The 24,857-nt window shown below is 37.2% G+C and overlaps 1 protein-coding gene across 2 annotated transcripts; it reads right to left on the bottom strand.

Annotated features, from left to right (window-relative positions):
* Positions 1 to 253: 253 nt before the first annotated feature.
* LOC126161259 (protein max) lies at positions 254 to 24,425 on the bottom strand. Of its 2 annotated transcripts, none has more exons than XM_049917009.1 (4): positions 24,342 to 24,425; positions 22,473 to 22,583; positions 7,375 to 7,498; positions 254 to 764 (listed from the first exon to the last, which is right to left on the bottom strand). In XM_049917009.1, the coding sequence occupies exons 1-4, from the start codon at positions 24,342 to 24,344 to the stop codon at positions 583 to 585; spliced, it is 420 nt and encodes a 139-aa protein (XP_049772966.1). In that variant the 5' UTR covers positions 24,345 to 24,425; the 3' UTR covers positions 254 to 582. The 2 variants fall into 2 exon arrangements, with proteins under 2 accessions (XP_049772966.1, XP_049772959.1); XM_049917002.1 differs by having other exon boundaries at positions 24,237 to 24,389.
* Between the last annotated feature and the right edge of the window lie 432 nt (positions 24,426 to 24,857).

Below are 24,857 nucleotides of genomic sequence, written 5' to 3'. Positions count from 1 at the left end.
AATGCAGAAAATATGCCGTTAAAACTTCCAAATGCATTCCATAATATTACTGCTAAGCACCAATTTTAATTATGTATTCCCAAAAATTTAACATTTTAGCTGCACTGTTCCTATGTGACAGGAATATCAATCCATGTCTAGTAATTGTGGTTCAATCATCTCACTATGATTCAACAGCAGAAACTATATTAAATATTAAAATATTTCAATATATTCTGATGACATTAAGTCACAACATAATGAAGGGAGGAACTGGATGGACAAAGGCATTTTATCATTGGTTTCAAGTGATTACACTTTTACAGTATTCAGATTCATTTCATAGGATATATCTTACATAACTAAGCACAAGTTTCAGGTACAGAGACAGGAAATGTTTCAGCTTTTACATTCCACAATTTCATTTGCATAACACAGTAAGCAACCTCACAGTTCTTGCACATGTATTCTGTACCAGTCAGAGTTTCACCTGTAATAAAATCTCTACCCTGAAGAAACAGAAGCCAGCTAACTGACGGTCTGCTTATACATGTCAAATTGGAGCATCAGTAAATGCTTCGTGTTGGTATCTCGTAAGACCCTTTACAAACCAGTAACCTTGAGTTTTTTAGGACGACGTGTTGTGTGGGATGTCTCAGAATCAGAGGTGTCAGACTCCGACTCCTGCTGGAAGTTTGCTATGGCATCCGGTTTGCCAACAAGTGAAACTTCACTTGTTTCTGCAGCAAAATTGCCAGTTGCTTTGGCTTTCTCCAATGTTCGAACTGCAACATTAAATTTTCATAAATACAATCATTTAGAACATACAGATAAAAATACATACAACAGAATATTGATAAATACAAAAGGTTGCATTGCATCTTGCAATTCGAGAAGAAAAGATTGAATACTGAATGTAACACAAATGGACAAGAATGTTACTTATGAGGGCAAATCATTTAAGATGTGCTAAGTACAGTAAATATCTGCAAAATAGAAAAAAAAATATTAAAAAAATTACCAACACAGAAAGTGACTGCCACAATTTTTAAAATTCTGGGAGGACTTTATGATAGACTGTCTGGAAAATGACAGAGTGAGAGACTCTTATCAAACTGGACCATTTGTATAGCGCAGGGTGTATACACAGACCAGAAAAAAGAATTTCCCCACGTTTCCTGGTTGAAGATACACTTTTTGTCCAAGTGAAAATACACTTCTTCCTTGGTGAAAATACACCTTTTCTGTGTTAAGTTCCAATACACTTTCCCATGGAACTGTGAAACTTACAAATCCTTCCCAGCACTTTAAGAAACAAAATACACTGAAGGTCTTTTATGCAGGGCAACGTGTACACTCCACATTTTTATATTATGAAAGCACAAATATGAATTCTGCAAGTACAGCACAGTAGCTTTTGACACCCTGAAATTGAGATCGTGATCTGCTTTTGTCGGCCAATCATAGCTCATGTTACATGACTCACAAGAAGCCAATGACAACAGATATTCAGAGCATAGGATTTGTGCCAATAGCAAGATCACTGCTAATTAGCACTTACACATAAATAGGAAAGTTAATTGTTTAAATTAGTACACATCCTGTACAGCTACACGAAAAGCTAGCTTTCACCTATAATATTAGTCATAAAAAAAAAATATATATATATATATATATATATATATATATATATATATATATATTATTCCACGTTTGTGCTTAGGCAGGATCCAGAGCATAGTTTCAATTGCAACAGGTGAATATTTTGGACAATTACAATTGTAAGTTTCACTGCTGGGCACCGAACATTTTGTGTGGTCCTTGGCTGAATAAATGTTCCGATGAGCACTTAAGTCAAATATGTGTAAAATTGCTCAAGAATTCAACCAACACTTTCTTTTGAAGCATAATTATACTTTTTGCGATCGTTATTGCAGAATTTGTAATCTATGAAAGAATTACAATGAATACGAAAAACAAACCTTGAAGCTTGATCTTTTTTATCAAACACAAACATGGCAAAGACTTTTAAGAAATGGCACAAATGGCTGGTCTTCAGAGCCATTTTCCCAAGCAGCTGGTCCTCAAAATGTTTTGAATAAGAACCAAATGATGTGCGATTTAAGAAATAAATCACCCAGTCTCACATGCAACGTAATTCATCTTGCATAAAAGGAAACTTATTTTGAAAGTAACACTTCTCAAACCATCAATGGCAATATTTTCAGACGACCTGCTAGAAATGTAAACAGTTGTAGCATCACACTCATCGAAAACAGTTTGTTGTTACTAAGCATTGCATAGTCTTTGTCCTAACGCCCTTGACACATGTTGCTGTTGGCAGATGCTTGTGTGCAGATAATGTTTTGTTGCAAATAGCACATTTTCTTTGCAATAAAACTTTTTTGTGTTATTCTCCTATTTACGTTTTCTTGAAGCAGTATTATTCTGCAGTAGTGGGCCAAAATAAAATTTTTTGTTAGAGTATCAGTTCTTACCAATCAATTACAAAAATTTAAATGGAAACCAAAACTATGAAAAATTCTTGGGTTTTTCCCAGGTGAAAAATTTCCCGTGTTTTTCCTGGTTTTACCGGTAAATGAAGTAGATGTGATGAAGATTATGTTGCCTCAGGATAGTACGCATGTACACAAAGACTGAATACTGCAGTGAAAAAAAATGTGCAACAAAACAGTTCTCAAACTACCTTCTCCAAATTTGACATTTTTGTTAACCTCACAAAACTGTTTGATGGTGGTGGTGGTGCAGACTTCAGCTATTTAAGAAGTAAAATTACACAAGATGGCTCAAGCAAATACACCATCAGGTGTAAGATGGTGCACACAGACACTGCATTTTTCAACAACAGAATTTATTAGTATCAAAACTCAAGTGATTTAAGGCAATTTTTTTAAAAAACTGTTCACCCTGAGCATGACAATTATGTAAAAAAAATGGAATCCAAGAAAAGTCAATACCAAGATATTGGAAATATTTGAAATGTGGTGCCCGATAAAGATTTTATAAGTGAAATGGACACAAAACAGTGAAAGAAAGATATACACAAAAGGAATGAAGTTTAGAAGTGCCCAACCAGAAAGAAGGACATGCTTGAAAATCTTCAAGAATAGGCAGCTTGTATGAAGGGTAATCAAAGTATTAACTACCACATCAAATGTGTTACATAATTAACATTGTACTTACAGTTACATATCTGCCATCCAGTGTCATTACACATACAGTATAAAACTAGAGAAGCCTAAACATAACGTCAAAGACCATTGACAACATGGAATATTGTGCAATAATCAGTTTCTGCATTTGGAGGGGAACAGTGCTGCAATGATCCATGCGGAGCTGGCGGAAGTAAAAAGCAGCCATACACTATTATTTGCTAGAAATATGGTACAATGGTTAGGTGGCAGGAAATATTCTAGTACAGTGAAATTTTCTGAAATGACACAGAACAATGTGACAGAGCACCTCTCTGTGAAGAAACTGGAATCTCGAGAGAAGTGGAGACCATAGTGCTTCAAGATCAGGTCATTACAATCTAGGTGACAGCGGAAAAAGTTGAAAATCAATCATTGATCAGTTGTCAAAAAGCTCCATGACAATTTGGAATGTGACAAATATTTCCATCCCATGGGTTCCATAACTGCTGACATTATTGAAAAAGTTTGCAGAAATGAGGCAACAGAAGAACTGTTGCAGCTGTGTCAAGCCAAACCAGACGATTTTCTTCGCCACCTAATTACCACGGAGAAGTGCTGGCTGTATCACTATGACACGGAGATAAATAAGCAGTAGAAACATGGAAACATCCCCACTGAAGAAGACACTCAACTACTTTGGGGCAAGGGGATGCCGATTGTTTTTCCCTGCCATGGTACGATGCTACTAGATTATGCTCATAAAAGGCAAACCATCATGCACTGTGTGGGAGACATTTCCAGAGTGACAAGTGGTTTTCAAGGTCTAATGTTTCCTAAACAACCAAAATGCAGATTACTACAACCAAGGTATCCATCAGTGAGAAAAACATATCGCAGTGCAAGATGAATATGCACAGAAGAATAAACACTGAGTTTCATGACTGCACCTCTGTTTTTGTATGTAATGACAGAAACTTTATGATCATCCCTCATGTGGCGAAACACTTCACCCAACTTTCAAGTCATGATCACTTTATTTCTCAATCACTGCACACTTTTCAGGTGTTTTGCAATAATATATGCATTTGTATCGCAAGGAGAGACTAATGCATAGAAACGTTTTCTCTTTCATGATAAATGACATGTTCCCTAAATGGTAGTAACCACCACTGACACAACACACCCTTTGACCATCAAAATCTAGTTGTCTGCAAGCAAGCTTGCCTGGAATCCCTTGCTGTTAAAAAAGACTTTGGCACTTATAAAAGAATCAACAATTAGCAACAATATGTCCTTCCAAAATCAATCTGTCATTTAGTAAGTCTCTAATCAACATATTTCTGCACACAATGTATGTTGTAAGCTGAATTATAATATACAAGCTATTTCATCAAACATTTGAAGATAATGTAGTCATTCACAAATTGTAGACTCATTATACGATAGGCATGATTATTCTGGATAAATCTGAACATGCATTTGTCTTTTACAGATAAGTTTCACACTTTACGCTGATGACATTCAGTACAATATGGAGCAAGAAATTTGCAAAAATTTATCTTCTATACTTATGGAATAAATCTCTTTGAGAAATATGAAGAATGTATTCTGCTTACATATTACGACTCCTTGTGGAATGACAACTCTTCTACAAGGTTGAATCATAAAAATACTTCCAATGGGTATTAAAAATAAGCAAATGATTACAGCTTCATGACAGTTGTGTAGTTGGGAAGAGTGACTTTGAAGGTCACATTGCACAAGGTGCATTCTGTCGTTCACTTCCAGCATGCACAATAAGCCAATTCTACCAAGATTCATCACAGCCTGTGCCCTCTGTATGGGTATTGGGTTACGAGTGACGATAATGCAAGAGAGTGGTGCAGAAAATTCTAGGCTGGTCACACACATGTGGATGATGAAAGTGGTAACAGGAGACGTTCAGATGTGGCTACTGAAATTGATAACAGGTTTCATGAAAGTAATGCATGAGAATACTCTGACATGACATTTTACGTGGGAGTCTTATATGGTTCAAATGGCTCTGAGCACTATGGGACTTAACATCTATGGTCATCAGTCCCCTAGAACTTAGAACTACTTAAACCTAACTAACCTAAGGACAGCACACAACACCCAGCCATCACAAGGCAGAGAAAATCCCTGACCCCGCCGGGAATCGAACCCGGGAACCCGGGCGTGGGAAGCGAGAACGCTACCGCACGACCACGAGATGCGGGCGGGAGTCTTATAAAGCTCCGAAGTGTAGTGATACATAATTTGTGCTGTATCACCAAGGACTTCATCGCCTACATGGTAAGTCATATGATTAACTTCAGCACATCATCAAAATTATAGCATCTTTTATAATGGAATAAGGATCTAACTTGTGAGCACAGGTATCTCTAGTTCTGAAACAGTTCACCAAGATATAGTCCCAAAAAAGTAACTACAGCAGCTAAGGAAATAGTGAGCTATTAATTAAATGAAGATGACAGATGTTTTACTAGTTGAAAGTAAATAAAGTGTATTTTTCCTTTCTCACCGTATTCTACATCAAATGAGGTGAACTAAGAAACCGTTACAGAATTAATGATATGCAATCAGAAGAGTACCAAATATTAAAAGAAGCTGCAGTGAAGATGTGACAAACAGTCATCACACAAAGTAAATATGTCCAAGAAGATGAAATATTAGTGACACTTAGGACAAGTAATAGAAAGTCAACTCAAAACAATCAGTGCAGGTTGATTACTGAAGGGATCATTCTTCTTCACAACACTGCACAACCACATATTGTGAATGGAAAAAAAAAAAAAAAAAAAACACCTCAAGACAATTTGTCTGGAAGATTTTTCCAATGCCATCATAAACCGGAAAGGGCAGCAAGTGACTTTCAACTCTTCCTCAACATGAAGGGCTGGCTGGGTACGCAGTACTTTACAACCAACAATGAGTTGAAGGTTGCCATCAACTATTGTCTGAAGCACCACCATTCTTTGATGAAGTGATTAAGAAGCTGGTGTCAATGTACGACGAATGTCTGAACTTAGGTAGTGACTGGAGCAGTAATGTCAATAGGCAGAAATAAAAAGTTGTATTTTTTTTAAGAGCCAATCAGAGGCTGACTTTTGAATAGCTTTCATTCGTAAACAGACATGTATTTCACAAAGCAGAGCTCTTTTAAAACTCAGCTCGCTCTCTTCGTCCATGAGATCCAAAATGCTGTAGGCTGGTGCACAGGCTGATGCTGTGTTCCTTTTGGAAGGCATTTGATACCATCCAGGAATACCATACAGTGAACAAAGTGCAAGCTTACCTGTGTTGGACCAAATTTGTGGCTGGATTCAGGATATCCTAGGAGATAGAACTCAATATGTTCTCCACATATCATATGGTGGCTTGCTGATATAGAATTAGGTGTCTTTTGCAGTAAAGGCATTTTGAACATTTGTGTAACCCAGGGGGAAAGGGATTAACAATCTAATTTTCTTTGCTAATTACAAGTCATTAAAATTACTCTCTAATGAAGTAACAACAGAATGAAACTTTTGCTACTAAGGGGTAATCAACAATAAGCCTTTCAACAGAACAAAAATTTTCCGTTTAAGTAATTCTAAATGAAAACTCCAGTCTGGACGCAGAAAATGTAAGTGGATGCAGCAATCTGATAGCTATAAATAATAACAAAAAACAAGGACAGACAGAAGTACTTAGCACTATGAGATGAAATACCTCTTGTTCTCAACAGGAACAGTTACAAGTAAAAGATATTAATGATAACTTTCTGAACTTTCAGTTTACTTCTTTGGGAAAGAAAAAGAGGATCCACAAAAAGAGGACATTTGGACTTCCAGAGGAGATCTGTGACCTATGTAATCTATTATAGGAATAGTGTTTTGGTCACATGCTGTTTTATTAATATTGATTATTGGTTTCAGCTTTGCACTGCCATCTGAAGGTTGCAAAGCTGAAAGCAGTAATCAATTTTAATAAAGTAGCATGTGATCAAGACAATGACTTTGCAATCTAGAGGGATTAGTTGAGGAAGGGATCAGATCAGCCAAGATGGTATGTTGAGATAGATTCACCTGCTTCTGCTCCAATATAGTCTCACAAATAAACAAAAATAAAAATTAATGAAATCTACCTTCTAACAACAAACAATTTGTTCACTTGCCCATAAATAATCTAACAACAAAAACGCACAAAAGGTAACAGACCACAGTGTACAACTTACTCTGAGACTCCAAGAGTGTATTCTGTCTCTTCAGATCATCAATATCTTGTTGATGGGCGGAATTTTTTCTTCTCATGAACTGAATATAGTCTGCAGCTTTCTTTAAGATAAGTGCACGGCTTGCCTGGGAAGCAAAATACATATTCCATGTTATTTTGGTTTCCTTCACACAAAAATAATGCATTACAGGATTATAAATTTCTATGAGAAACTTATGCAAAACCAAAAACATCTCCCACTGCTACCAAAGGGAAGTGGAAAAAAAGCACAAAAAAGTGAGAGTGAAATTTATAGATTAATCTGTGTGACACACACTTCCTGACCCACAACTCCCCATATGACTGCGTAGCTGAAAGCGGAACATTTCAACGATTTTGATCAAGATAAACTCATGCTGCAGTATTGTTCTTCTGCACACCAGTGGAGAAGTGTGCACACAATCAACTAAGTTAAAGTTCCATGCAATATGCACATTTATTTATATATAAAAGCCTATTTAGAAATTTACCACTGTGTGAGACCACATGTACAAGACTGTACGCCAATGTAAAGTTCTAGATTCACACAATGCGTCATTTCTGCGTAATCTTTCATTGATTGTATCAATTCCCATTTGTTCTGTCACACATTGTGAATTTTTAATATTTGTGAGTGCCATGATAAACCTGTACTGTTATTGTTAATTGTAGGCATAAACTCAATAGAGCTCTTTTTAAAATTTTGAGAACAGTAGGCGCATCCTCCCCAGACAATCTTTCTCTAATTTAATTGTACAATTATGTGAGAAGTAGGTTATTTTGAGAATTTTCAGATGCTACCAGACTACATTTTAATAAGTTACGGGACATAATTTATTTTGTAGCAGATCAGCATTTGTGGTTCACAGTTTCACCAAGAAATAGATCACCCCTGAACTTCAGTGTACATTAATGCAAACAAACATGTACTTTTGAGAATATAATCTATAATATATGAGCAATTTCTAGCCAACAGGTGTTTGTGATTTAATTAATGTAGCAGATTTTTTGACTAACATTGTGTGTTACATATAGTTTTCCTTTGCAGAGGAGTAGCCCTATATATTACATGCATTTATCATAAATTAACTCTGTTTTCGAGTTTTCTAATAATTATAATTAACATCAGAACATTTTAGGAAACTAATAGTTTTTCCCACATGTCTTCGTGTTGCCTTAATAGAAATCTCATTTTGTGTATTTGCTTCAATTCTTATACAGGGAATTAGCAACTTTTTAGCTCAACAGATTACAAGATAACCAGTGAGCTTAAAGTTATTTGTTCATTGTCTTGCAATATATTGCACCGGCCAAAACGTAGCCCCACTGTGTATGCTGTTCTCGAGCATGGAATGAGTTCGCAGATATTCGTAAGTACCTGGAAATCATCCTGACTACTGTCAAATGATTGGCAGCTGCTGAAAATCACAAGTGTTGGAAGAACGCCAGTGGGCTGTGTGTACCTGTGCTACTTGTACCAATGGCAACTCAAGTATTATCCTCTCCCATGGATCTTGTCTCCTCTGCAGAAAGTACAAATCTGATATTACTTGTCCACTTGACTGCGACTGACATGTCAATGGTAGACCTAGGCATTCTGCCAGGGGGGACAGGGACCAGGGAGGACTCAGTTTCACTGAAACTGAGCCAGTGGGACTCATTTCACCTGTTTTGGGGAAACTTTGTACATTGTCAGGAAATGGCAAATGCAAAAGGGTACGAGTCTATTAATCGTCAACAGTTCAAATGTACAGCGAACGATGGTACCCTCTAGGAATATGCAGCAAGGGACAGAAAAGGACACCATGTGAACTCAGTATGTATTCCTGGAGGCCTCATTCAACATGCTGTAGAGGCTGTTCCAGCAGACACTGAGGGAACAGGGTGCAACCAACTGCCAACTGTGACAAATTTTGGAACAAATTATGCCTGTTGTCTGAGCTATGATTGTCTGAGCTATGACGTTATTCTTGGGTCATTCCGGTAACTGGTAGAGAAATTTGAGAAGACCAGCTTTGTGCATGGAGTTTCAACGAAACTCACAATTTGCAGCATTGTTGCCAGAACAGATGGTGGACCATTGGTTTTTGGTACAGTGGAAGAACTGAACTAGAGACTTCAAAAAGTTCCATGACAAGCTAGGCTATGACTTCCTGGACTTGTGCCATAGGGTTGAGAACAGTAGAGTGCCCCTAAATGGGTCAGGTGTGCACTAAAGAGGCTGCTTCTCAGGTAGCTGACTGTGTCGGGTGCACACAAGGGTTTTTCAGATTAGGTGACATGCCACCCAATCCAGATAACAATAGCTGTACGAAACCCTGAAGTACCAGTGTAAGATTGTAAGAAATGTCTCCCACAGGTGAAGTATTAAAATCCTAACGGTAAACTGAACTAGGGTGCCAGAGCTTGAAGAGCTCATGAAAAGCGGTGAAGCTCACGTAATACTAGGTACAGAAAGCTGGTTGAAACCTGAAACTGATAGCAGCGACACTTTTGGGGAAAATTTAAGTGATATCAAACGGATAGGCATATGGGAAATGGAGATGGTGTATTTGTCACAGTAGACAAGAAACTCAAATCCACTGTGGTATAAACTGAAGATGCATGTGAGATTGTTTGGGCAAGACTCAGTTTCAGGGGTGGGCATTAAAAAAAAAGATTATTGGATACTTCTATAGCCATCCAGACTCATCTCCTGATGTAACCGAAAACTTTAGAGAAAACCTCAGTTCACTTGTACATGATTTCCCCTATCATACTGTAATCTTCGGTGGAGACTTTAATTATCCAACAGTTAATTGGGAAAATTACAGTTTTGTTAGTGGTTGATGAGAAGACATCCTGTGAAACGTTAGTAAATGCCTTCTCTGAAAACCATCTGGAACAGATAGTTACGAACCCCACACATCAAGAAAATATACTGGATCTAATTGTAACAAATAAACCTGACCTCTTTGAGGATGTCCACATCAAAACTGGTATCAGTGACCATGACACGATTGTGGCACAGTGATCCCAAAAGTACAAAGGACAACTAAATCAAACAGAAAAATATATATGTTCAGTAAACTAGATAGAAAATCAGTAGTGTCATATCTTAGCAAGGGGCTTGAAACTTTCAGCTCAGGGCAGGAGCACATAGAGTAACTCTGTCTCTAGTTTCAAAAAATAGTTCACCATGCACTGGATAGATATGTACCCAGTAGAACAGTTCACAATTGGAGGGAACCTCCATGGTATATAGTCACTCTAAAGAAACAGATTATTGCACAATAGGTGTAAACCAAAATGCAGGACTACAGATAGAGAGATGCTGAATGAAATGTGTTTGGCTGTCAAGAGAGCAATGCGCGATGCCTTCAATGACTACTGTAGCAGAATACTGTCCAGTGATCTTTCACAGAACCCAAAGAAATTCTGAACCCAAAGAAATTCTGGTCATATGTAAAGGCTTTTACTGGCAACAAAATTAGTGTCCAGTCCCTAACAAATGAGACAGGAACAGAAATTGAGGGTAACAAAGCAAAAGCTGAAATACTTAACTCCATTTTCAAATGTTCCTTTACAAAGGAAAACCCAGGAGAATTGCCCCGTTTAATCCTCATACCACTGAAAAGATGAATCAAATAAGTATTAGAATCAGTGATGTTGAGAAACAGCTGAAATCGTTAAAATTGAACGAAGTTCCAGGGCCCGATGGAATACCTGTCAGATTCTATCCTGAATTTGTGGCTTAATTAGCCCCTCTTCTAACTATAATCTATTGTAGATCCCTCCGACAAAAAGTTGTGCAGTTCTTGGAAAAAGACACAGGTCACACACGTCTTCAAGCAGGGTAGTAGAAGTGATCCACAAAACTACCATTCAATATCCTTGACATTAATTTGTTTTAGAATCTCAGAACATATTTTGAGCTCAAACATAATGAGGTGTCTCAAATAGAGTAATCTCCTCCATGCCAACCAGCATGGATTTCAAAAACACTTCATTTTAAACCTAACTCATGCTTTTCTCATACAACATATGGATAGCTGTGGATCAAGGCAATCGGGTAGAGACACTATTTCTTGACTTCTGAAAAGCATCTGACTGACAAGGGGACCTTCCTGTCTTGGAAATTCAGTTTGGGATGAGACTTCACAAGTTGGTAGGGTACCTCAAGAGTGTCCACTCTTAAGTCAAAGCACACTATCTAGAAAATTTCAAGAAAAAGAGCTCTAAAGTTTTAAGTGTAGCTCATACGCACTTCATTTATGGTCAGTAGCAGCGTTCCAGCACACAAGTGAAATAGCGAGGTAAGTAGCATGCTAGAATATCATACGGCTGATCTGGATTTGATCTTACTTGCAGGCTCAATTTTTATTTTGTTTTTTTAATTGTTTTAAAAATTGTAACAACTTTTAAATACAGATAATGAATGACCTGAAGTATTATCAATTCAATCACAAATAATTTCAGTTTCTTTGTGAAATGGCTGTCACAGGCTACTTAAAACGTGAATTACACTCATCAATACGTTCTTTTTAAAAGTGGTAATTAATTTACCTCCATTAAAAATTATTCAACTTTTTAAAAAGAAAATACGGATGAGTGTAACTCACATTTTAAGTAGCTGTGACAACCATTTCATAAACACATATTATTATTTGTGATTTAATTGATATACTTTAGTTCATTAACTAACAGTTGTTATAATTTTTAAAATGATTAAAAAACATTGTGCAATCTTACCAACAGGTAGGTAGGATTGAAACCAAGTTGGCCACATGACATAGAACACACTACTGAATGAGCTACATCTAAATCTAAAGAGCCCTTTTCTGGATAGTGCACTTTAAGAGTTCTATGTGTCGACACTCTTGACATATACTACTAATCTGGGAAGTCTCATCCCAAAATGAATTTCTGAGGCCGGAAGGTCTCCCGTCAGTACCACACCTACACTTATTGTCAGGAGTACAGTCATATGACGTATAAAGTGAAATTTGTGACTGGAATGAGAACTTTTTGGTAGGGAGGATGCAGTATGTTATCTGGATGGACAGTCATTGTCAGATGTAGAAATAACTTCAGGTGTGCCCCAGGGAAGTGTGTTGGGATCCTTATTGTCCATGTTATATATTTTGACCTAACAGACAATGTTACTAGTAACCTTAGACTTTTTGCAGATGATGCACTTATCTGCAATGAAGTACTGCCTGAAAGAAGCTGCATAAATATTCAATCAGGTCTTGACAAGATTTCAAAGTGGTGCAAAGATTGGCAACTTGCTTTAAATGTTCAGAAATGTAAAATTTTTCACTTCACAAAATGAGAAAATGTAGTGTCCTATGACTATAATACTGCTGGAATTGACCGACTCATACAAATTCCTGGCAGAATATGATTAGAATAATCACTGCATGCACAAAGGCATTGAAACAATCATTCTTACCCATGTTCCATAAGTGAATGAAACAGGCAGAAACCCTAGCAACTGGTACATTGGGATGTATTCTCTGCCACGCACCTTGAGGTGGTTTGCAGAGTATACATGTAGATATAGCTGACAGACAAAAGAATCAATTAGCTGAGAGGAAGGCAAAAGACTCTTTCGTTTTGAAAAATTATCTTCCAGTGCGGATATGGTAAAATCCAACAGCAGGAAAGGCTATGAAGCAATTTATGAAAGCAAGAGCTTGTTTGGAAAGTACAATTTGTAAATAAGGAAGAGAGTACATTGTTTCAGTGCCTAACTGAACCAAGTTAAATCATCAGGAGTATAGAGAAACACATTTATGTATGCAACTGAAAAAATAAATAAAATAAAGAAAATTAAATGGAAAACTTCGTTCAACGTTCATATATCACTTGATATTTGTCATAAAAGAAAGTTCAAGCAAAAACAAACATGGAAACTCCAGATCATAATATCAACAATATTAGGAAAAGTACAGATAGCTACTCCACACACTCATGCAAGGTGGGAGTGAGGGGTATGCACTCCTCCTCCTCCTCCTCCCCCCCCCCCTTCCCCACCTCACTCCAGGCTGCTATTCATATGACAGTCTTATTCCAATCGGAGTTGCCGGTGCTGGTCATCACATGCGCACGAGGTGTGTGTGCTTGCGTGAATGTGTGTTTTCTTTGCTTAAGAAGGCTATAATATGTAACAGTCCATTCGTTGCAGCTGTCTTCAACTCAACAGATCATCTTTACGGTGCATAAACAAAATAGTATTCAGAAAACCACCAGTGAAACAAATTAACATTTTTTTGGGTGGAAATATGCAGAATGAATAGTGGGGACAATGTATCAGGACAGATATTCTTAGCACTGCTATTAAAATAGCTTCAAAATGAGAGTTATGACTCAGAATAAATTTTCACTCTATGCAGAAAGTGTTCCAATTTGAAACATGCTGGAAGATTAAAACTGTATGCTGGACCAGGACGCTAGCAACAGAACCAGCCAAGCACAATTCGCGATCTGCCTCACTGCTTTATCTCCACCTTTGAAACTCCACAGAAGTTCAGTGAAGTTTGGAGATGAGCTACTGCCAGAACAAAGCAGTGGCGTGGGTCATGAGTTGTGTTTGTGTGAGAATTTTGAATCTTATGCCTCACTTGGGTATATACTTTCCATGTTGCTATGGATGCTCAATGTCTATTCTGTGTACTAAGCTGTAAAAGATTTCATGTAAAAGGTTTTAAACTATTAATGTGTGCATAATAAATCTAATCATTCTAATGAGATAGTGCCAAAAAATTACTCCAGACACACTATGTGGAGCAAATTTCTCAACATGTTTAATATGAAAGGGTGTTAACAGATATCTACACCACGTGGCAATATCCCACTGCTTTCTAAAGAACTGGGCATGCCGCACTGGCAAGCTGTCAAAAGTATTTTGAAATACCTCAAAGACACCAAGCATCTGAAGCTATTGTTTTCTAAAGCAGATGACTGCCATATAGTAGGTTAGTGCGATGCAGACTGGAACGGAGATTCTGAAGACAAGTAGTCAACAACTGGACATTCATTTCAAGGAGAAACGATATCCTGGCAGAATAATAAACAGCTAACAGTACCCTAATCCACAACTGTGGCAGAATGTATATCCCTGAACTCAGCACAACATGAGGCTCTATTCTATGGCTTCAACGTTTAGGCGGCGAGATATCTCCAAATTCCAAGAAGAAGCCTGTCAAACTACTGTGGGACATGAGACAACAACGCAGCAACTGACTTGTCTAAGATTAGTGGCTACATAAAGGCCACAGACACCATTTTATAAGAGAGAAAAAAAAAAATAGTGTCAGTCCGAGTAACTTTGGAGCACATACTTTCAGACAAAATGCTGGCAGACATCTGGAAAAGCCTTGCTATCATCTCTAGCTTAAAATTTAGTTTTTGTATGTTTTAACTTTTTGCAGACATGAGTCTGGTGGGAGTGTGAGAAATTAGATTCTATTTGTGTAAATATTGTTTGTGTTGCTATGGACACACAATGTCTTTATTCCATGTACTGGATTGTACAAGATTTTGTGTAACAGTTTTTAACTTGGTAATGTGTGTATCATAAATCTTATCATTCCAATCAGATACTTGCCAGCAATTACTCTAACAGATTGGCTAGCTCAGTCTGTGGAACACTTGTCCAAGATTTGAGTCCCAGTACCAATTTTAGAGTGCCAACACATTTCTAAGTAATGATGTCTGGAAATACGGAAGCGTCCGATCCCGCCCGTCTGCTTTGACCCATGACGTCACAAATATGGCGGAAACAAAAACAAACACACACACTTTCCACAAGAAGCCTAATGACAAGCGCGGGAAATGCGGTGTTTTGGGTGGGGGGTCAAACTAAATATAAACAAATTTAGACGCCTTGCGTAGCTACAACGTGTAAGTGAAGACAGGCATGCATGAATACCCACCCACCTCCCCAGGGGTCGTAACCCCTGCAACCAACAGAAGATAAAGATGCTTCAGTAGCTGATTAGTGTTTTTTGTCTTTTTATTTAAAAAAATCTCACAGTATAGAACGAACAGATCAGAAAGATAAATATAATAAACTAAAACAGAAATTGGAGGAAACAGATAATTAAAATAAGTAATAAGCGTTTTTAAATTAAAAAAAAAAAAAAAAAAGAATCTCACGAGATAGAATGGCCACACTCAAACCAAACTCCGCGCCGTCATGACGTCACACACGACAACACCCTTACATCACGGGTCAAAGCCTACGCGTGGGATCGGACGCTTCTGTCGACCCTGATGTCTGGTAATGCATCAGAACATATTTAACTGTAAACTTTGTCTCTAAACAAATGCTTTTCAATAAGAAGACAAAAAGACAAAGTATATCTTGCCAAAAAATAAGCAAGCAACACTACTGCCCTGCTAGTATGAAATAGTATAATTTTATTGTTAGGTGATACATCTAAGCTGAGTAATGAATTGACAGCTTGTGAAAGCTCTACATCGATTCCATTGGCCATACTGGACTTACTGCTATGTTGGCATACTGTTAATTACGGCACTATACTTCTTATCCAAAATTAGTAGCTTAGGTAATAAGGAAAGAGCTTTTAGCTCATTAGCCAAACAAGTATTTGTCATATTTCATACTGTACATTTAGCAGACCTCTAGAATTTTTTATTCTCACCAGAAGATCAACAAAAATCATATGGTAAACCAAGTGTAATTACATACATTGCTATTAGGCAGTCCTGTATGAACTGGAAGCTAGGGCATAAAGGGTTACAGGCAATGGTTAAATATTAATGAAATGCTAGTTTGCAACAAAAGGACAAGTTTAAACTAATAAATCTTGAGAGACAAAGATAGCTAGGAGATCCATGGTAGCTCACACCAGCGTAACATAGGTTAGCTTGCGTTGCACTGATACTGCAGTGGTATTGCATCACTCGCATGTGTGAATTAAACAATGCCTCTGAATGTGTTAGTGCCATCTTCAAAATACGAGTATGGTCAAGGCTCCAGTTCTGGCTATTACACCACTTATGGCTACTTTGATGTAATTAGTGAATTTTTAAGCTTCTTTTGAATACCAGCCAATCTTATTATAGCTTATTATAAACAGCATGAAATGTGGTTGGTTGGTTTTGAGGAAGCAACCAAATAGCGAGGTCGTCGGTCCCATCAGATTAGGGAAGAAAGTCAGCCATGCCCTTTCAAATGAACCATCCCAGCATTTGCCTGAAGCAATTTAGGCAAAACAAAGAAAACCTAAATAAGGATGGCTGAATGTGGGTTCGAACCATCATCCTCCCAAATGCAAGTCCAGTGAGCTAACCACTGTGCCACCTCACTAACATGAAGTGTGCTATTCAATTAGACAGAGAAGCATTTCTTTTGTTTGTTCTTGTTTAGAGTCACAATTTTGTGAAAAATTCTGTAGTTAAGAAGCTGAGCTTAGAGTTTTTCTCTAAGCAACACACAATCAATTTTTCATATTTTGCATGGTAATAGTCTTGGCTCAGCATCTCATTAATTTAATATAGCAGAAAATGCAACAGTAATTATAAATACCAGAACATTTTTTTTAACTCAAGGCTCTTGAGTCAACCAAAGAATAAAGAATTTCATTACTCTCTCAGCAAAAGTAAAAATGCACTGATTGCTGATGTTGAGGCGATGATGATTGGTTCATGAGGCTCTCAACTGTGCAGTCATCAGCACCCGAAAGTCCCAATTTTCACACAGTTCAATTTTTTCACATTCCAATCTAAACACGGTCACGAATTATGGTGAAGATGATGAAGACAACACAAACACCCAGTCCCCGGGCAGAGAAAATCCCCAACCCAACCGGGAACTGAAACTGGAACCCTGTAGTCCAGAAGCAGCAACACTAGCCACTAGACCACGAGCTGTGGATGTGTTGAGGCGATGAAGGTTGCTACTGCAAACATGTTTTACATTGCCCAAGAACATCAAGAAATAAAATTTCTGTTCTACTTCCACATGAATTTTGCACTGGGAGAAGAAAAGAAATTGATGGACTTTGTTTTTCACTGTTCCAACATGGAGTTCCTCATTACTAAGTCATCTCTCTGTATCTGCACACAAACTTATTAAAACAGTGTCACACTTTTTTTTTTTTTTTTTTTTTTGATTAGTTTCTAGCAAATGGATTCTACAGTGATTTAACACTAGAACACCCGGTAGGCGTCAATTGACTTTTTTTTATTTTAAAATACGAAGATCTTTAGTTTTTAAAATACTCTGTTCCGGTGATTTTTCCGACTTCATAGTTTTAGACTATGTTTTAAGTTTCCTTAATAGTTTTGCTCTGTAACTACAATTTTTTTTGGATAATTACACACCTACCGCTGGTTCTTAAGGGCGCTCAATTGACCGCTTCTCACAGCTGTAAGGTTTACCTGGTTTAATTAATGCTTTTGTTAGCAAACAATGATCAGTTTCATACATTGTTGCAAATAATGAGTTATATACATTTTTTGATGATGATATCTTGTTTGCGGGGCACTCGACTACGTGGTTACCAGAGCCCATACTAATTCCCAATCTTTTCACTATCCAGTCTCGCTGTTTTCCCAAACGATGATGAAGTGACGAGGACAACACACACACCCAGGGCCTGGGCGGAGAAAATCCCCAACCCGGTTGGGAATTGAACCCATGACCCCGTGATCCAGAGGTAGCAATGCTAACCACTATACCACGAGCTGTGGACATATGTGTTTATGTCAGTACCAGTTCGACTGGCAGCTGTACTGGACTGCTATCACGGTTGTGGCCTTTCTGAAGTTGAAATTATAGAAGCTCTTCAAACACCTCCACCTCAGTCTGAAGCAGATGAGACAGAGTGAGTACAATGAAAGTGGAGCACTACACAATGAACACCTCCTGTGCATTCAACTAGCGATTCATCAGAAACTAGCAATGATGATAACCAACCAAGAGTTTCTTCCGATGATGATGATGCTGCTTTAACTTGTGTAGATATATCTGGCATTAATTTGTGAAATGCAAGTATTAGGAACTGTCGCAGATGGAGAAAAGAGGTTAGTAAAATATTATTATAATTATCAAGCGCAAACTTTTTTAAAAATATTATTTGTTTATTTTTTGTCTTACCTAAATATATAAAATTTATTTTTATAATATTTACAGATTTTTGCAGATGTTACAGAAAAAAAAATATTGGAATGAGAGCTGATACTGATCAACAAGAGTTCCAATGGAACAGCCATTTCTCCTACAAACTCTGCAGGAAGGAAGAGTCAGCAAAATGTTATTCAAGAGACGGATGTACTGAAAGTGTATGCAAAGTGCACTGTTAGGGAAGTATCCCAAAATAGTGCACTCTGTCTATTCATTAGAGAAAATATGTTGTGCCTGGTAAAAAAGCACACTGAAACAGGAATACACATTGTACTCCATGATAATTTGTGGAACTTGAATTTGGAAGAGCTGGAAGCATTTATAGCCATATTGTATGCTTGAGGGGCATTTGGCGCTTGGAGTCTTTGTAGGAGAAATTTGTGGAGTCTTGAGTGGGGTCCTGCCTTTTTTACTCAAAGAATGGAAAGAAAGAGACTTTTAGCAATCACGTGATTTACTCGTTTTGACATCAAAGCTACGCATCAGCACTGTAAAGAAGCAGACTTGGCATCTGAAATCTGGTACATGTTTATAGACAACTGTACTGTATGTTACAAATCAATTAAATTCTTAACCGTGTATGAGCAGATGTATCTGATGAAATGCTGATGCCCATTCATTCAATACATGACTGCAAACCTGATAAGTACAGCATAAAGTATTGATTACTCACAGATGCTCAAGTTAGATATGTTCTAAATCGTTTTCCTTACTTGGGCAAAGACCAAAAGAGATCTGCCCATTATAGCCTGGGAAAATAATGTTATGTCTCAATGAACCTTACTTACAAAAGGGGAGATAGGTTACAACAAACAGCTTTTTCACTTCACTCTAGCTGGCAAAAGTGTCGAAAAAGGGTGACACAAGCATTGTTGCCACTTTGAACAGGAGTAGAAGGGAAGCGCCACCATCTGTGAGGGAAGGTCAAAACATACTTCATTCAAGTGTTGTTTATAAGGCTGACGACATCAGTCTAACGTCTTACAAAGGAAAGAGTAAGAAAAATATGCTTATTCTTAGTTTATACACTTCAGCATATCAATCACTGAGGTTGCATCAACAAACACTCTAGAAACAGTTGATTTTTACAGTAACTCCAAATTCGGCATAGATGTGAAAGATGAAATGTCCTGCAAATATCATAAGGGCCATGATGAGCTGCTGGCCAGTACATGTCTCCCATAACATTTTGGATCTGATTTTGATCATTTCTTGTAGTGTTTCGAGATATTTGTAAACATCCCAATACACCATTGGAAAGTATTTGACAAGGGACGCTCGCGACTAAATTGAATAAGGATAAATGTAGTGGGAAAGGGAAACTGTATGTTTTCCTTTCTTGTATGCGGTGAATGTGGAGCAGTGGTGGAGCTGGCGAGAAGGGGAGCAGTAAAAATGGTATTACAACCACTGGTCATCCGGGGGTCATTTGTACCATGGTGCAACAAGTGCCTAAATCCGAGAGCCATGGAGTAAATGACACACCAACAACAGTGTAGTGAACAACTCAAGAGTGGTAGTTATTTTTCTGGTTTTTCTCTCAGGTCCTACAGTACAGACATTTGAATGTACTCAAGAGAGTGGTATTACCGTAGCAATTGGTGGTTGTGTTGTGAAAAATAATAATGAAAACGTTGGACAAAATATACCCCTGTTTGTGAGAAGTGTTGCTATTTATTTAGTAGTGCAAAAGAGAGAACTTGCAGAAGCATTCCAGGGATCTTCATCGCAGTTGGATCGACAGGGAGGTGGCCCAGAAGGATCCGGATAATACTACTTTCATCTGGGGGCGCATTGGGATCAGCGAAATATTGCCGTTATATCCACCAGGCACGCAAATTCCCACAAGTGCTGGTATAAGGCTCACCACACATCTTACAAAATAAAAGGAAAAGTACACCACATGTGACGACCCCAGTAAACACGAATGGAGAATGCAACAGCAAGTAACTGCAGAAAATTGATTTGAGTCAGAATTAAGGCTCCAAAGAACACAACACAGAGAAGTTGCACCTGGCAACTAGCAATCAAAAACAGTGCCTTATAAAACATGTAACAGGAAATCAAAATTCATTAAGAGCTTCTTTTGAATGAATTGTATAAGAAAGAACAGTAAACACATAATGAATGGAAAATATAATTTACTGTCACAAATCTGAAACAGAAAGAAATAAGACAGTGGCAACAGAAAGTGCACTCATATTACAAGCAATGAGCACACAGAATTAGTTCAAAACTTAAAACTGTTTCGACTTGATAATGCGTACTGCAGACATCGATCCAGCGAGAGGTGTCAACGCAGAGCAGCAAGCAGTTATGCGAGTACGGGGTGCTGCATTGTCCAGCCAGCGATAGCACACAGCACGAGAGCAGATGTAGGCTTGAGCTTCGGCACCAGCTTAGGCTGTTCTACAACCAGCACATAGTTCACAGTTCCACAGAAGGGTGAGCCATGAACACTTAAAAAGTAGGAACAGTTCTTTGAGTATAGGATTTAATGTTAATATTGTCAATTGGTAATAAATAGTGCGTGCCAATCACAAGAAAGATGGCAATTCAAAATGAGGGGTTAAGATCAGTACCAGAAGGTATAATCAAAGAATGTACTAGACGCAAGAACCTTAAATCGTCACACTGAACCAGAGAGAGAACGTCTCCCATGCACAGATGAACTACTTGCTCATTTAGCAAAAGCAAATTATGTTAGTTCCATGGATCTTACAGTTGGGCACTGGCAGGTAAAATTGGCTAAAGAATCTAGATCTTATACCGTATTTCTACATGACAAAGTCATACCAGTTTAAAGCCATTTGGGTTAAACATATCATTATCAGTGTTTGTATGAGCATTAGATTAAGCGTTAGGGAGAAAGTTGTTACAAGAGCTATTGATTTATGTAGATGATATACTTACTGGTTCAGAAACCTGGGTCAAAAAGAACACAAAGAGAAATTTTATACCACCAAGGGAATAAGTATTAAGCTCGTTAAACCATATTTTGGGCAAGAGGAGTGCCCACACTATTTTTATATTAAAAAAAAGTAGTAATATAATTATTAATGGCAAGAAATACAAAACATAATTATATTTTCTAAAATAAAGTGATGAAAACTTAGCAGTCAGTTGACTTCCATTGGGCATTCTAGAGATTAGATCTAAGATGACTAATCTAGTGTTAAAGCCCCAGTTTCATTATAGTATGCAATGACCAAAAACAGTGTAATCACTGGCCATAGCAACAGCCAATGTGGGGGGAAAGAAAAACTGGAGAATTACACCATTTCGTGTTCAATATTTTTTTTTTTTGCTTTTGCTCTAAAAGTTAGACCATTTGTTCCTACATAGTTGTAATGTACATTCTTGAAACAATAGATGAGTTTTTGAAGTGATTTGTAAACTTTTATCCTATACTAAACATGTAGTCCATCTTGAACCATAAGTTCGGCCTCAACCCAAGAGCGTATCATAAAACTGACATGCTTGTACCAATAAAGATTATTTTTAACATTTAATGCTTCTTAGAAAAAAATAATGAAACAGACAATGCACAAAAAACATCACTCAGACAAATAAACATCGTTTCTGGAAGACATTTTTTCCCCCTCATTACATGAAAATCTATGGTACCTAGGCATGAAAATTACAGACAGACATCTGATTTACTTTTATAGATGCACAACACCTACCAAATTCAACTGAGAAATCTACTATTTAGTCAATTTTCTACAGTCAATATGGTGAAATTTTCACCAAATTTCCACAACCATTGAATTCAATTGCGCACTTAACTAGTCTTTATATAGGTATTGGCCTTGGGTAATTAAATCTGACAGACTGTATTGTAACAGATTTTTGACATAAATTATCTACAGTATTAGAATGCAAGCTGCTCACTGATTAGTAGCAAAGGCATATATAATAGAGAAAAATCACGAAACACTGACCACTTTCTCTCCTTGCAATGCGGGAACTGACTCACGCAGGCTTGTGAAACTGTCTTTTATGTGATCACGGCGTTTCCTCTCAAGTGCATTGTGGTGCGCCCGCTTCTCCGCCTGAAACATTTTTTTTATATTTAAGATCAAATCTAGAGAAACATAACTACTTGCCAGAAATTTTTAGTGGAGCTCACTCAAGTGCTAAAAATTAAGTTTATACATGGAGATTAATCATACTGATAAGGGATGCTCATGGGAATATACCACTTGGCGACTCCAAAATATTTGAAGTATTCTGAATTTAGAAAAAATAAAGAGAGCCTTCCTTAGTCAGAGGTGAGAAACTTCTTAGTGGTGTTTTCTTTCCTTGCCTTGTTATATTAAATGTTCTCCCTGTGTTTCCACATCATTTTCTAATTTCATATTCTTTTATAATAAGCAAGTCAAGGTTAAATAGAAATCTGATAGTGCAGAATCATTAATTCATTACCTGTACATAAAATTAAAATTTTCCTTGCCCAAGTCACCACCCATCTACAATGAATACTAAAAACAAACAAGGGAAACTCTTACACAAAAAGGATCTACATAACTACCAATCAAGTGTACGAATAACTGTTGAAAGGTTTATGATCTATGACAATATGCATATCAACTGAAAGCAACACATACTACAGGAAAGTTATTACTGGAATCTCATAGCATGCTAGTTAAGTAATCATTACTGCAAAGGTTAAAAACAGTTCTAAATATTGCTCTAAACATGTCAAAGTACTTCTAAACATTATATGTTTATAGCCCATCTATACAAGTGTGCCAAATCATACTGTATGTACAGTACCGCACCTAAAATATTTACTGACGACAGATTTTCCTACCAATAAAACAGCAGAGGATAACCCAATGACTTAGCGGAAAGTTTAGTATACAGAAAACAAACATCGGGTGATGACATAATGTTGTTCAGCTTCACGATTTTTTTTTTAACTTTAATAACGTCGTAAAAAAATGAACAAACTAACCGATCAAAAAATTTCTTGCATCAGTTTTCTCACTTATAATCTGTGGATCTTAAGATTACACATGATGTTCGTATATCCTTTATTGTGGTTATAAAGACTCACCGCATAAACGAATGCACGTAATTTTTACGACGTACGCGTTACGCTGTAATGCTCTGCTTTACTTCCAGAATTTGCATGAAAAACCAATTCCCACTGTTAAAAGTAGATAATACGCATCGTACACGATTCGTCGAACTGCTTCAAAATACCACTAACGATCGTCTGGTCACAGTAAATTTTAACAAAGCGACTAGCGTTTCCATTTGAATTAATTTAGTTTCCTTTTTTTAAATGAATTCTGAACTACTTCGTTCAATTTATGTACGCTCAAGAGTGCTGAACTAACGGGATTTCACCAAACAATATTTTGTATACAGTGCTTTCTTCTTCGTAATTCAATACCAAAGAAACTTCACTATAAGTGTTTCCGTCCTTACGAACAAATCTTTGATCTTGATAGGCCTACTATCTAATGTTTAATGTCAATAAATCACAAGCATAAAGCTAAATTAGAAATAATTTAAGAAAATACATAAATTAACAGCTTATTCTAAAAATTATGGTCATATAGATGTAGCAAAAGCTATGATATCGCCTTGATCAAGCATAGTTCCATGGAAGTGTCTCAAGTGAAAGAGAAAGCTCCCAAAACAAGCCATGAAAGTGTCATATGATGGCATGCACAATCGGAACGTAAGGTACATACGACACGTTTCAACTTTGGTGCGCCACACCCGTAGTTTGATCTCATTTTTCGGAACAAAAACACTGACAAAACGCAACACTTCACAACACCTTAAGCATTATTTACCATTGACGTAAGTAACAACACTTCCGTCCACCTCCCACAAACACTCCAATCCCTCACGTTGCTTTTACCCTTTCCACTGGACAACAAGCGCTGCCAACTGCGGAGAGTAAACACCCTAACTTTTATACAATATGCATTGATTAATGGTGCTTCTAAACGGCGCCAATCAACTTTGCATTCAGAATCACATAAATTAATGCATAATTGGAATAGATATACCTATAAAAGTTGTTATCAATTTTGATATTTATAGTGGTGCAACTACCATGCTATTTACCCGTCTCTATAACATTAGTGTGCTTCCTTGTTAATAGCGGTTCGATTTGCCCCTCGAGAACTAGACGAAACCTTGTTATCATTGCGTCGTGTGCAATTTTTGTGACTATCACTGCAATAATGAAAATATGATATCACTTGAAAATGATTAGTGATTCATCTGTATGGGGAATGACTACTGTCTCTCAATATGTGCACAAAAAAGAGTACTATTTGCAAGTTTTTAATTGTATCACTATA

The sequence above is a fragment of the Schistocerca cancellata genome, chromosome 1, assembly GCF_023864275.1.
Source record: "Schistocerca cancellata isolate TAMUIC-IGC-003103 chromosome 1, iqSchCanc2.1, whole genome shotgun sequence".
Taxonomy (NCBI): domain Eukaryota; kingdom Metazoa; phylum Arthropoda; class Insecta; order Orthoptera; family Acrididae; genus Schistocerca; species Schistocerca cancellata.
Note: the sequence above shows the minus strand (reverse complement) of the source record. Positions and strands in the feature narration are given on the sequence as shown.

Excerpts from the sequence above, each read along its gene's own strand:
- LOC126161259 (XM_049917002.1), bottom strand. The coding sequence starts at position 24,281 with ATGAGATCAAACTACGGGTGTGGCGCACCAAAGTTGAAACGTGTC. Across the intron at positions 7,499-22,472 it reads CATTGCAAGGAGAGAAAGTG|GCAAGCCGTGCACTTATCTT; the intron begins GTCAGTGTTTCG and ends TTTGCTTCCCAG. Across the intron at positions 765-7,374 it reads TACACTCTTGGAGTCTCAGA|TTCGAACATTGGAGAAAGCC; the intron begins GTAAGTTGTACA and ends TTAATGTTGCAG.